This window comes from Xiphophorus couchianus, chromosome 24, assembly GCF_001444195.1.
Source record: "Xiphophorus couchianus chromosome 24, X_couchianus-1.0, whole genome shotgun sequence".
Taxonomy (NCBI): Eukaryota; Metazoa; Chordata; class Actinopteri; order Cyprinodontiformes; family Poeciliidae; genus Xiphophorus; species Xiphophorus couchianus.
This window is the reverse complement of record NC_040251.1, coordinates 17,280,077-17,293,659: the sequence shown is the minus strand read 5'-3', so window position 1 is coordinate 17,293,659 and position 13,583 is coordinate 17,280,077. Positions and strand designations below refer to the sequence as shown.

The 13,583-nt window shown below is 39.9% G+C and overlaps 2 protein-coding genes and 1 long non-coding RNA gene across 4 annotated transcripts in view; 2 read left to right on the top strand and 1 right to left on the bottom strand.

Moving 5' to 3' along the window:
- The window catches only part of LOC114140903 (uncharacterized), a 1,158,965-nt gene that overhangs the window by 67,537 nt on the left and 1,077,845 nt on the right, over positions 1 to 13,583 (top strand).
- Positions 3,605 to 5,769, top strand: LOC114140957 (uncharacterized). The gene is made up of 3 exons (XR_003594731.1): positions 3,605 to 4,796; positions 4,925 to 4,991; positions 5,220 to 5,769. It is a non-coding gene; the product is annotated as an uncharacterized LOC114140957 (long non-coding RNA).
- LOC114140907 (plakophilin-4-like) overlaps positions 6,165 to 13,583 on the bottom strand; it is a 32,454-nt gene continuing 25,035 nt past the window's right edge. For both annotated transcript variants that reach the window (XM_028011216.1, XM_028011217.1), the window contains exons 12-22: positions 13,343 to 13,526; positions 12,118 to 12,235; positions 11,137 to 11,331; positions 10,890 to 11,063; positions 10,251 to 10,401; positions 9,985 to 10,177; positions 9,296 to 9,380; positions 9,067 to 9,184; positions 8,861 to 8,989; positions 8,354 to 8,427; positions 6,165 to 8,189 (exon numbers count right to left, since the gene is read on the bottom strand). In XM_028011216.1, coding sequence (XP_027867017.1) covers positions 7,935 to 8,189; positions 8,354 to 8,427; positions 8,861 to 8,989; positions 9,067 to 9,184; positions 9,296 to 9,380; positions 9,985 to 10,177; positions 10,251 to 10,401; positions 10,890 to 11,063; positions 11,137 to 11,331; positions 12,118 to 12,235; positions 13,343 to 13,526 — 1,676 coding nt within the window. In that variant the 3' untranslated portion in view covers positions 6,165 to 7,934. The remainder of the gene's footprint in view (positions 8,190 to 8,353; positions 8,428 to 8,860; positions 8,990 to 9,066; positions 9,185 to 9,295; positions 9,381 to 9,984; positions 10,178 to 10,250; positions 10,402 to 10,889; positions 11,064 to 11,136; positions 11,332 to 12,117; positions 12,236 to 13,342; positions 13,527 to 13,583) is intronic.

The window sequence follows — 13,583 nt, the reverse complement described above, 5'->3', positions numbered from 1 at the left end:
ATCTTCGGGCAGGAATAACATAAACTGCATGCGGTACGACGAATCTTTAACACCCACGAAAGAGTATATTGTGTTTAAGTAAGGCCATGGGCTCTCATCACCAGCTGGTGGTTCCCCTGGAGCCGTGTCCGACGTAGTTGCAGTCGTTGTGGTCTCCGTCTCCTCCTCCATGTGGCTGCTGCTGATTGCGAGACTTGCTTTGTGTTTAATGGGAGAAGCGAAGCAGGTGTATCCTATTGGTGGTGATGAACAAACCCAGGCAAGCAGGCTATCGACTTTGTTCGGTAGCCTACTTGCTACTTGCTAATCAGTAGGTGGGGTCAAAACACTTGCGTTTCTCTCTCTCGCTTTTTTGTAACGAGTAACTAAACCACACGTTGAAAATGTATCGGAGTAAAAGTATGCAATTAAGTTCGGAAATATAGTGAAGTAAAAGTGAAAGTCATCAAAAAATTTCATACTCGAGGAAAGTATGAAGTACTCCAAAATATACTTAAGTGAAGTGTTTTTACATCGTTACTATACAACACTGGAACTAAGAACCATCGGGACCAAAGCACAGTTTTTATCCAGTGTGCCATCCAAGCAACTGGCAAACTTGAAGCTCGAACTTCTACAAATACCACATAGTCAGTTTTCCTTGTGAAAGTTTAAAACCATGGAGGTCTTGAACTAAGAATCTTTGGGACCAAAGCACAGTGTTTATCCAGTGTGCCACCCAAGCAACTGGCAATCTTGACGCTCGAACTTCTACAAATACCACATAGTCAGTTTTCCTTGTGAAATTTTAAAACCATGCAGGTCTTGAACTAAGAATTATCGGGACCAAAACACAGTCTTTATCCAGCGTGCCATGCAAGAAACTGGCAACCTTGACGCTCGAACTTCTACAAATACCACATAGTCAGTTTTCCTTGTGAAATTTTAAAACCACACAGGTCTTGAACTAAGAACCATCGGGACCAAAGCACAGTCTTTATCCAGTGCGCCATCCAAGCAACTGGCAACCTTGACGCTTGAACTTCTACAAATACCACATAGTCAGTTTTCCTTGTGAAAGTTTAAAAACATGGAGGTCTTGAACTAAGAATCATCGGGACCAAAGCACAGTGTTTATCCAGTGTGCCATCCAAGAAACTGGTAACCTTGACGCTCGAACTTCTACAAATACCACATAGTCAGTTTTCCTTGTGAAATTTTAAAACCATTCGGGTCTTGAACTAAGAATCATCGGGACCAAAGCACAGTCTTTATCCACTGTGCCATCCAAGCAACTGGCAACCTTGACGCTCAAACTTCTACAAATACCACAAATGTGATTCACTGTCATCCTTTGATTTTATTTCTGGCTGAAATGCTTTTATGGCGATTAACAGCAAGTAAAAAGGTTTTGTATTTTTTCGTAAAGTTTCACTACACATTGACTTTTTTTCATCCTGGGTTGTAGAAAAAGATATTAGACTCTTTATGAGGACATTAGTTACAAAGCAGATAACACCCAATTTTACAACAAATGCTTAATGTCACTGACCCATCCGTTACATCTTCATCTCTCCTGAAAATATTTTCCACAATGTTGGGAGTGCAAATTTGAACATTTCTAATGAAAACATTACTTTTCGTTTGTCCTGTTTACAAAAAAGTTGGGAGAACTCCAACTTTTAAAGGTCGGTGTCTGTCGGAAACAGGACTTGAACCTAGTCTATGATGGTGTTAAGGCGGTGAGCGATGGTGAGAACGGTACATTCCCTGAACTTATCCCGGATGGTTTTCTGAATCAGCTCGTCTGTCCTGCAACAGCAAAGATGATCTGATCGGGCCTCCGTGTGTGTGTGTGTGTGTGTGTGTGTTTCTCTCCGTGGCGTACCGGGGGTCCACGTTGGCCGTGGCCTCGTCGATGATGAGGATGCGGTTCCTCCTCAGGACGGCCCTGGCCAAACACACCAGCTGCCTCTGACCTACGCTGAAGTTGGAGCCGGACTCGGCCAGAACCGTCTCCAGCTTTCCCGGCAGTTCCTCGGCTACGGACTTCAGCTGGACCTGAGGGAGACGGGAACGTCGCCGACGGTCGTGATGTGACGCAGTTACTAAAGAAGATGTGGTGAACACTCGCCTCCTCCAGAGCTTTCCACAGCTCCTCATCAGAGTGCCGGCCGAAGGGATCCAGATTCTTCCTCAGCGTGTCGGTAAACAACACCGGGTCCTTCAGATCGGAGGGAAAACAAAGACAACAGAACCGTTAATGATCCTCTCTAGTTCTGTGCTGCAAATCTGAACTAACTGATGCACTGATGTGCAACACAATATCTACTGTAAATCACCCTAAAATTACTCATTTCTTTGTGTCACTATTTGGCACTTTATTTAGTTTTAGATTTACTCAGAGGGAAGAGCTCACAATAATGTCCTAAAGTAAGAGCAGCACAGGTTCAAGATATTTGACTCAAGTTACTGTAAAAAATAGACATCCAATAAATTATTTCACAGTAAAATTGTTTTTTGATACAAACTCTACTCAAGTACTGAGTAGCTGATCAAATGATCAATCATTTAATAATTAAAAATTACATCATCAGAGAAACCTAAATTTAAAGTTACATGTAGATTTTAAGGAAAACCAGCCCAATTTTTTGTGGGAGTAACAACAAATAACTACGTCAGGCAAAGTCATTCTTAGAAAAATCAGTTTCTTTCAATTTAAACCTGATGAAGCTTTAAGAAAAACTAACTGTGTGTGTCTGTGTTTGGTGAATATTTGGTTAAAAGATGTTTAAGGATTGAAAATTCTGATATTTTTATTAAATTGATTAAAAAATATTGCTTGTAATTGTAAATGTCACTGTTTGTTTGGTTGAGTTTTTTGGTTTTCGTTGTGTTTTTCTGTGTACTTCCTCCCTGTTTAAACCTGAATGTTGTCCAGTTCCACTAAAGTCAAAAATGGCGACAAAGAAAAACAGCAACACTGATTTTAAAAAGTTACATTTTAAGTAGCTTAAAGCAGCATTGACAACAATAATTTCCAGAGCAGACTGTAGATAACTCTTGGTGGTAAATCTTTGACCGGCTGAACACACAGCGTGTGTGTTTGGGTCCTGAAGAACCTGGTCCAGGTATTCCTGTTTTTGAGTTTTCACTTAAAAAGCAGCAAAAAAGGAAAATTGGCAGTATCAGCAAAAAACTTTGAAATCGGTGCATTCCTGGAGTGACAAAATAGAATGATAAAAAAAGATATTTAGGCAGAAATTGGCCTTAAGTTTGACTGATTATCATGAAGTTTGTGGGTTTTAATCTAAAAATCCCAAATTAATCATGTAGATCCACTTCATTAACAAACCAAGATCAGGATTTGAACCCACATCCTTTGTATCTGAGGTCTGATGCCTTAACCTGTGGACCACATGACCTTCTACGCTTTGCCAGTTTCTCGTGGCGCATTTATCTTTTCAGGTGTCAGTATTGACTGGAAGAGGCTGACAAAATAGACATTCTTTCCAGGATTTGAACCCTTGACCTTAATACTTGGTGCCTGATGCCATAACCTGTGGACCACATGATCCTATACACTTCTGAAATTTCTGGTAGCACATTTATTTTTTCTGCTGTCAATGGTGACTGAACAAGGCTGACAGAATAGACATTCCTTCCAGAATTTGAACCATTTTGAACCATAATATCTAAAACATGGAGCAACGTATTAGATGTGCAAAGATAGTTTTTGTGATGCCATTCATCAAAATGTAATGTTACTGGTTTTCTCAATTGTTTACTGGGTAGTGTTTTCATGACTGTGTAGTTTTGTGTCTTTATGATATAAAGCACTATGAACTGTCTTGTTGCTGAAATGTGATATACAAATAATCTTGAATGATAATTAAAACTGAAGAGCGTGTTTACTTGCAGAGCATCTGATTAAATCAGTCAATCCAGGTGTGGTGGTGCAGGTAGTCACACCTTTAAACTGAGAGTCATTAGTTAAACCTGTCACTCAATGAGCAGTGAAACTACTCCGAAAGTCATTCGCTTGTCACTTGTTACATGAAGATCAAAACACCTCAACATATGTCATTAAAAGTGTGAACGATCATGTGGTCAACAGGTTAAAGCATCAGACAACAAGTACAAAGGACAAGGGTTCAAATCCTGGAAAGAATGTCTATTTTGTTAGCCTCAATCAGTCACTATTGACAGCAGAAAAGATAAATGCGCCATGAGAAACTTCTAAAGTGTAGAAGGTCATGTGGTTAAGGCATCAGACCTCAGATGCAAAGAATGTGGTTTCAGATCTTGGTCTGCAAATGAAGAGGTTTTTCATAATTAGTTTGGTATTTAATGGGATTTTTAGATTAAAACACACAACGTTCATCATAATCAGTCAAAATTGAGGATTGATGTTGAGAAGAACATGATTTCTGCTTAATTTTGTTGTTTTTTTTATCAATCTATTTTTACTCCAGGAATGCACCGATTTCAAAGTTTTTTGCTGATACTGCCGATATTCCTGTTTTGCTACCTTTCAAGCAAGTGTAGTTTTGACTGCAAATATATCAGTAAACTTGAAATAAGGGATCCTTATTTAGCTAGAGCAAGAAAAAATAATAATAAAAAACAATTAAGCTTCATTTAAAAAAATATACAACTGTCAAACAAAGATGATTTTATTTTTACCAGAATGTTTCTCTACCGCCCTCTTGTGGTCACAGCTGATAATGACCCATCTAGCAAGCAAATGCTCAGATCACGTTCGGCGTCCAAACAACAAACAACAATGAGAAGAATGATGGATGAAAAAGCCAAATGTGAGCACAAATTTTAGAAATTATTCAATACACAACTTATTGTTTCTATATTCTGTTTCACATCTTTCAGAAAGTAACCAATAATAATTACTAAATGTCTATAATACTTGTGTTTTTCTTTACATAAGTTCTAAACAAATCAAATCATAAAAACGCTGATGAATGCAGAATACAGACCACTTCTGTACAACCAAGGTGAGCGTAACCTCGGCACCTCTAGCTAAACTCCTTTTAAAATCTGTTGGTTTTAACATTAACTGACCTGTAGGATCCACACACACACACACACACTGACCTGCTCACAGAAACGTTATAATACAGTGAAGTAAAGTGTTCGGTTCACATTACTGAACCCTGACTTCCTGAAGAAACTCAGAGTTTGTTGAATCTCACTTCTGTTCTGCAATGTTTTGTGTTCTTCAGAAACTTTTCATGTCTGGAGAAACCGTTGAAGCTCCATCAGAACCCAAACTGCAGCAAATTTAGATCTGAACCAGAACCTGGACTCGACTCAAACCAGCCGACACGCTCCTGCTGGAAACCTCGCCCTCCAGGTCTGCTGGTGGCGCATTCATGTTTCACTGGAAAACGCCAGACTCTCTGACAAGATGACAAATTTCTCCAGAAACCTCCAGGATTCCCTGAACTCGTTTGTCCAGACCACAACTTTGTCATGTTGACACAGAGTGCTGCATTAGACACCAGACAGATAAAACGCTGTGTTTTTAAATCAATCAGATTAATGTGTTTCTGCTCCACTTGGGGCTGTATATTTACACTTTTAAAACTTGTTGGGAGTTTTTCAGTTCTTACAGCATCAAATCAGAAGCTGAGTTGATGCTTCTGAGTACGATTCGCATATTTAAAAGCGAATCGTGTCAAATTTACAGCACAAGGCTCACTTATAGAAGTGAGGATTTTTCTGTTCTAGTTTGAAAATGACATGAGAAAAGAACTGGGAACAAAAACAAGATTTAAAAAAAACACAGAAAGTGCAAAAAACCTGCAGCAGCCTCATCTTGTTTATGTCAGCTAATGACGTCATCATTTACAATAACAAACGGCCCATAAAAGCATCACTTTGACCCAGAATCTACCTGTCTGGTTACATGATGTCTCCCTCTTGTGGCGGAACCTTGAACTGCAGCACGAATTCATGAGAGAAAAGTGACATTCCTGCAACAACAGACAACTTTAGCATCAAAATACACAAAATATATCAAAGAAGGATGTGAGACTGTATGAAATGGAGTAAATTAGAATAAAAAAAATAAAAAGTGCGGGCTCGGATAAGCGGAAGAAGATGGATGGATGGATGAATGGAAAATCATTTTTAATGACTAAAGTAGCTTTGATTTGCAAAAGCTAAATGTTTTCAACGTTTATTAGTAGAATAGTGCTACCAACTTACTATATGTAGCAAAACCGTTTTGAGGGAAAAAAACAACCAATAGATTAGAATGATTTTTTGAACCACATTTCGGCTTTGGGATGATAATTATTGTCAAGAAAGACTCAAACTCCAGTGGACTGTTGTGATATATTCGTTAATCCTATACATATATTTTCCCTCTTTAACATTGCACATTACTGTCATCATTTCTGGACAGAACAGACAGATGGTGTATTTTGGTCAGATCACAATTAAATTAATAAAAAATAATCAATAAATAATAGAAAAATCTTATCCACACAATCACATAGAAATTTCTACATATTGAATACAACAATGTAACAGGACAGTTATTCCAGTGTATCTGTACAAATAGATTTTCACATATTTTTTTGCACATATTTCACATACTTTATGATATATTTACTGCACTTGTGGCCAACATGAAGTGACGAGTTACAGTCGTACCTCTGGTTCTGAGTTTTTAAAGGTTCCCCAGAGTGATGATAACAAAAAAAAAACGGGTTTTTTTGTCCAGGCGTCTTTTATCCTCGTTTGGATAAATCCCCGGCTGCAACAAGCTCCTTCTGTCTTGTGTCCATGAAACAGTGGCAGACAATATCTATGTTATGAAGCCAACACACTTCACATTTTTACTGCAGAGGAAAACGAGTCAGTTAACATGAACAAACACTCCAGTAAACAGTGACGCCAGGGCTGCTTTAGTCTTTTTTCATGTCCTTTTTTCTTACCAAATGCACCTTGTGACAAAAAGACAAAAATAAGGCGATTAAAATGCCTGCAACAGAAAAATAAGACATTTCCAGAAATTTCCTCTGCAAAATCTGCCACTTAGAGAATCTAGAAGGCTGCACTTAGGCTTTAAATTTGGTTTTTAAACTAAATTTGTCATAAAATTAAAAATATTATGGATTATGTCTTGGATTTGATGCTAAAAATCTGAGAAATGCTGTTTAACCATTTGGATTTTATTCCAAGTATTTTAGTTGACTTCACTCATGTAGAGCTAATGAGCATTTCATTCAGAAAAGAAAAACAAATCTACACACAGCACAAGAAAAAGCTCCTACTTTTTTTAGCTAAACTTTTCCTTTTTGTAAAGCTCAACATTTCCTGGATAAATTAGTTTGCATTGATTGTGTATTATTGCTGATTTCAGTAAAGATCAGCTTCATGCCTAGCGCAGCAAATTAAATGTAAATTTAAAGAGGGTTAGAACTGTTGTGCAGCTAGCTGTTACAGGAGGGTAGAAAAGAAATGTAGCTCATAAGCCATTAACTCAAAAATGATATGAAAAAAGCCTTTTTTTATATGATGATTTAAAATTTCTCCCTATAAACACAATATGTATGAATCCAACTTATCAAAAATTGTAAAACAAAACAAATTCTTAAGGAGGAAAATACTTTTTCACAGAACTGTAGCTGAAAACGTGTCAGGAATGATGCGTTCATTTGAAGTATTGAGATGTTTTCCGCTTCAATCAAACTAAACCAAACTCCTTGAGTTTAAACTGATAACGTACTGAACTTTCCTACTTACTTTCTGACTTCGTCAAACCGACAGCGATTCGATCCTGGTCCCTCAGCCCATTTTCAACACAGATTCACATGCATCCGCAACTTTTCACCCAAACAAACGGTACAGTGTACTCCCCACACACGAAGACCCACAGAAACGCACGGTAAAGCTGGACGCACACTGCGTGTGAGTTTTGTTTGTGCCTACACCCAGGAGTCGGGGGACCCGGTGAACTTGTTGGCCCTGTTGGAAGGCCTCCGCGTGGTGGAGTAGAAGTCCACGTAGTTGGTGTTGGCTTTGAATCGGAGCGACTGGGTGGCGTAGCCGTCGGGTGAGGACGGCAGGTGGACCGCTTCGTCCTCGTAGCGCTCCTCGCCGTAGCCTTGAGGCGACGACAGGTACATTCTGTAGCTGTTGTAGTTCTTCCTGTCGGGTTCGTCGTAGAATGGCTCTGGATGCTACGAGAGAAATACTGGAGTGAAATAATTGTTTCCACACCAAGTTGAAAGAAATATCCTTCAAAATCCATAAAAATAAGTTCAATTTGGAGATATTTGAAGGATCAATTGACTAAACTCCAAATGTGCTTGCTAACATTGGCTAAAGTGTAAACATTTCTTACCTGTGATCTTCTTATATCCTCTCCTGACTGGGAGGAATATGTCCCAATAAAATAAGGAGTTTTCTTGTCTGACCCTGCCAAAAGACATTAAAACAAATTAGCATTAACACAGTAGGGCAGGTGTGTCCAAAGTGTGGCCCCGGGGCCATTTGTGGCCCTTGAAATTATTTAGTTTGGCCCCAACCACAAGTCAAGATTGGTACAAATTTGGCCAACAAAATATAAACAATTGATGCCCACAGACATTTAGAAACTGTCTTTTTTGATTAATAAGGTAACAGTTCTAAGCCTTTTTTATGTTTTTGGTCTTTAATATACAATTTTATTTAAAAATATTGGTTTATTATTGCAAACAAAAACAAACAAAACCCCCCCCAAATTTTAGCATTTTTAATTTGATTAATTTTGTAGCTAAACTAGCCAGTTTTGGCTCCCCGGGGAAACAGTTTGGACACCACTGCATTATGAGCTCAGGTACACAACCCTGAGGAACGCCAAAATACCAACCTGTGTACTGCTGTTTGTGTAAACTGTCTCCATAATATGTGTCGAGTTGCATAGATGACTGCGCCCTCTGGTAGTTTGAGCTGTGTCTTCTTATCCCGAGCATGGCGGGCGAGGATGTTGCACTGCCACCTGGTGGTGAACACAAAACAGGAAATGTTTACCTTAAAGTTAGGGTAAAATATGGAGGATTATCTCACATTTCATACCTGACTGGATGACAGGGGACATCTGCAGAGGGCTGGTGGGCAGGGTCGGCTGGGAACGGTAGCGGTCTCTCTCCAGGGTGGACACTGGGGTGACAAAGTGAGTGTAGTTCCATCCGTCCTGTTTGCATGTAACACATCACAACAAGAAGTCAAATTCACTGGGAAGATCCAGCTTGAAACTGGAATGTTTTAAACGTAAAGGGTAACCTTTGTTAAATATTCCACCCACCTGTTTATAGAGACTCCTCAGCTCTCTGTATTGCCACAGTGTGTTCAACACCTGAGCAGCAGCCTTTACTACTTTCATTGAGTACCTGTAACACCATAACATATGAATAACCTCATTTTACTTTCTGTGTACCCAAAGAGCCAATACCAAAAGAAGCAAATAATCAAGAAAATATATTTTTAAATTATGTGACCAATGTTTTCTACATACCAGGATATATGATCGTTGGGTTTGCCATACCGGTTTATACAAGCATTGATTTGCTATGTTGGATTATATGAATATTGGCCTTGCCATACTAGATTTGTAGCCATTGGGTTTAGCTATAATAAATAAATGATATGAAGATGGAATTTCCATTTTGCACTATTTGAGCCTTTGGCTTGCCGTACTGAAGAAGATGAGCCTTGAGCTTGCCATATATGGTCATTAAGAAATCGATTTGCTATGCTGGAGTAAATGGACATTGTGTTTGCCGTAGAGGAAAAAGTGCAGGATTTGCTGCACATGATTAAATAGGTATTTAACTTGCCATACTGGACTTTTTGATTGCTGGACTTGCTGTACTAGATTATATGAGCACTGGGCTTGCCAAACAGCTTGCTCCCCACTTCTGTTAATCATCATGTGCCTGCTGCGCTTTCTGCCCTTCAACCAACTTTAATTAAAAGTTCAGCCTCTGTTTTTACCCTTTCCCTCGTCCTTTGCTGATGTCCACCAGCTTCTCGATGCCGCCGCTGTCGGCCAGAGCTTTGGCGTTCTCCATGTTGCGGCTGGTGACCTCATGCAGCGTGCAGCACACCGATGCCACCGTGTCGTCGGACAGCACAGAGGGAGTGCCGCCCGGCAGCCGGTTCACCAGGTCCCGCATGGCGTACTTTCCTGACATATTCAGACATATTCATCTCATACAGCTGCTGCTTCTCCAGTTTGTCTTCTGACTGTGTGTGCGTACCGATCAGCTCCTTGTTGCGGCTGTCCAGCGCCATGTTTCTGAGTGCGGTTGCGACGGAGCAGACCACCCGATCGTTGTCCATCCTCAGCAGCTCCACCAGGATGGGCAAACCTTTCTCTTTACGCACTGCGGCTCGGATGTAGGCGGAGAACTGCAGATAAAAACACAAACTGATTTCCATATGACTCAGTTTACTTTTCCTGAAAATGAAGAATGGTCAGTTACTTTTTAAAAATGTATTTTATCTATATTGAGTCACAAGAAAACAAAATTTACAAAACATTTAGTCACAATAGCATAATACCAATTTCGATATTTCAGAAGAATAAGTAAACCTGTGCATCAAAATAAATTAAACAACCATTACAACTCTATTTCCAGAAGTCCAGATTTAAAGGAACTCAGTGTTTTGGGTGTTTTACAATTTTCTGGAATTTAAAGAAGTGTCTATTAATGTGCATTAAATCACATTAAATGTTCGTCCATCCAGGTATCTATGTTTTTTTTTCCTTTATTGTGTTACTTTTTTAAAACTTCTTGAGCTTGTGAGGCATTATTTATCTCTTTTCTGTATTATTTTGTAGCAGGACAGTCTCAAAAGTAAAGAATGCTACGTTATGATGAAGTGAGATGTTCTACCTTCCAGTTTCCAGCGGAGAGGTTCTGCAGGGAGCCGGCGGCGCCCTCCAGGGTGGCCGGGTTGGAGCTCTCAGCCAGCAGGTTGAGGTACGGCTTCACCACCATGGGGTGCCACAGCAGCTCCGCCCCCCTCAGAGACTGGCAGAAACCTGGGATGGGGCCGACGCCGTCCCACTGCAGGGCGGAGAGGACGTCAATAAACCTCTGAAATCCGATCAGGAAACGACTCTTTCCTCCGCCGTCGTACCTTGCCTTCGGCCCAGCCGCCCCTCTTCCTGCCGCGCCGTCTCTTCCCCCAGCACAGGTAGTCCAGCTCCTTCACCGGCGAGGAGAAACCCAGCAGGGTGTCCAGCTCCTGGTTGCCAAGGAGACGGGAGGACGGCATCTCCACCTCCAGGCGGTACGAGAGGTTCCTCAGGGTGCAGACGCTGTTCTCCACAATCTGAACAGGAGAAACGTTTTTCTATTAAGAATAATTCACCCATCGGTTTGCTTTATTTTCTTCTTCACAAATTATAAGTTAAGCCTGAAGGTGGCGCCACATGAAAATATTTGGAGAATTTTAATCCAGTAATTAGTAATTGCCAAAAGATCAACTTTGTTTTGTTTTACTTTTAAGCAATACATATATTTGTTCTTATTTGAAGTTTCTAGAAACCACATAAAGTTTTTATTTCTATAAATGTTTAGGATCAGAGCTGAAGGTAAAATCTTTCTGCTGGAACAAATCAGCATAAAAATTAGCATAAAAAAAAATACATTTTGATCTGATTAACTCAATAAAATCTAACTGTAATTTATTTTTATAGATGTTTTGCATAAACCACCAGTATTAGACTCCCCAATATGAATATCACCATTAATAATAAATAAAATAATACATTTTCTAAAAAGTTCAGATTGTTGATCTGCTAAATAAATTATTTTCTCCACAAAGTTGTCTGTTTAGTTACATTTTACATGAGTAATATAAACTATTACTTATATAAACCATATGGATAAATCTTAGACGACCTTTGATGAAAACAACAACAAAAAACTGTCATGACTGAATTATTAAATAATAAAAAAAGAAATTTGATCATATTAGAGGTTAAAATGCAAGTGCGGGCTGAAGTGCTTCTTCATCACAGTTTGCTGGGCGACTGTTCAGCTGAGTTCGTCTCATCCTCAGCCTCCCCTGCTGGGAATAAACTGAGAAGCGTGGCGGCGGCGGCGGCGGCGGCACCTTGCTGTCGTAGTCCGAGGTGTTGACGCAGGCCTTCAGGATGTGCAGCAGCGAGTCGACCAGGCCTTCGCAGCAGCGCAGCTGGCTCCTCGCCTCTTCCCCCGCCGAGCTCAAGTTCCTGACACACAAACACACACCGGCGGTTCAGACGGCGCTGCAGTGCGCGGGTTCCCCCACAGGGTGGCCAGAAACCTGCCCGGATACAGGAGAGCAGAGAGCCGCCCCTCCAATAGGAGCGGAAGGAGAACGACCGCACAGCAGCACTGAACTCCCACAATGCATTTCTATACCATTAATCTACAGCTGCACATCAATGTGAATGAAGAGAAGAGCTGCAGGCTGCAGAGGATGGAGTTCACTCTCTGTGAGATTCACTTCAGCTAAACTTTGGATAAACACACTTCACACTTTAAAGCAGCTGATTTTTTCTCCTTAAATTAAGTAACAAGCAAAGCTTTTAAATGAGACGCATCAACACTTCACAGCTGCATAAAATCTGCAGCGTTATAGCATCGTTAAGATGACAAATAAATCCAGATGGAAGTGATCAATGTAATAAAACATCAAGCAGCTCAGCAGCTTAACGAGGCAGAATCAAAATAATTAGACTTTTTCTTTTATGTTATAACTACAAGCTTGAAAAAGTGAGATTTTATGTGACAGACAAAAACAAAGTGAAGCATATTAGTCAGGTAGAAGATAAAAATACATAGTTTTAAATTTTTTTTACAAATAATCTAAAATAGTGTGATTTATACTGATATTTATGCACCCTGATACATTAGTTTACAGCTGTAAAACTATTAGCTTTAAACTAAAAGTTTTGTAAAATAGCTAAAGATAAGTGAGTTTTAAATGGAGGGCATTAGTGAACATCAAGTTTTTCCACAGATCTTTGAATGGATTTAAGTGTGGACTTTAACTAGACCATTCTACCATGATCTAACCCATTTGTCTGTTTATCCCTAATTTATATTTTTCAATTAAAACAATAAATAATTTCACTGTGAGTCAATTCTTTTCTATTTACCTGCTCAGCAATAAATAAAAAATGCAACATTTTAACAAAACAGTAAAAAAAGAGAAGAAATTCTTGTAGGTCTAAAAAAATGGTAAAAGAAAATACAAGAAAATTAAAAGTGCTTCTGCAAGACTTTCTATATACTTTTAATACAGTTCCAACATTTAGTTTAGGTTGTGAGGGTGCGTTTGGTTGGCGGCTCACCTCAGACAGCCGGTGGTGTTGCGCAGCAGCATGGAGGACTGGAACTTGACCTTGTGTTCGTCGCGGTGGGATGCGGTGCTCCAGCCCGAGTGGGGGATGACCACCGTGTTGGTCAGCGTGCTCAGAGCGTCGCGGATGATGGTCATCTTCACCGCGTCGCACGAGGAGAGGTTCCACAGGACGCCTGACCAATCAGAAACAAACGTTGAGATCTTGCACTTGGATAGTTGCATTAGAAACA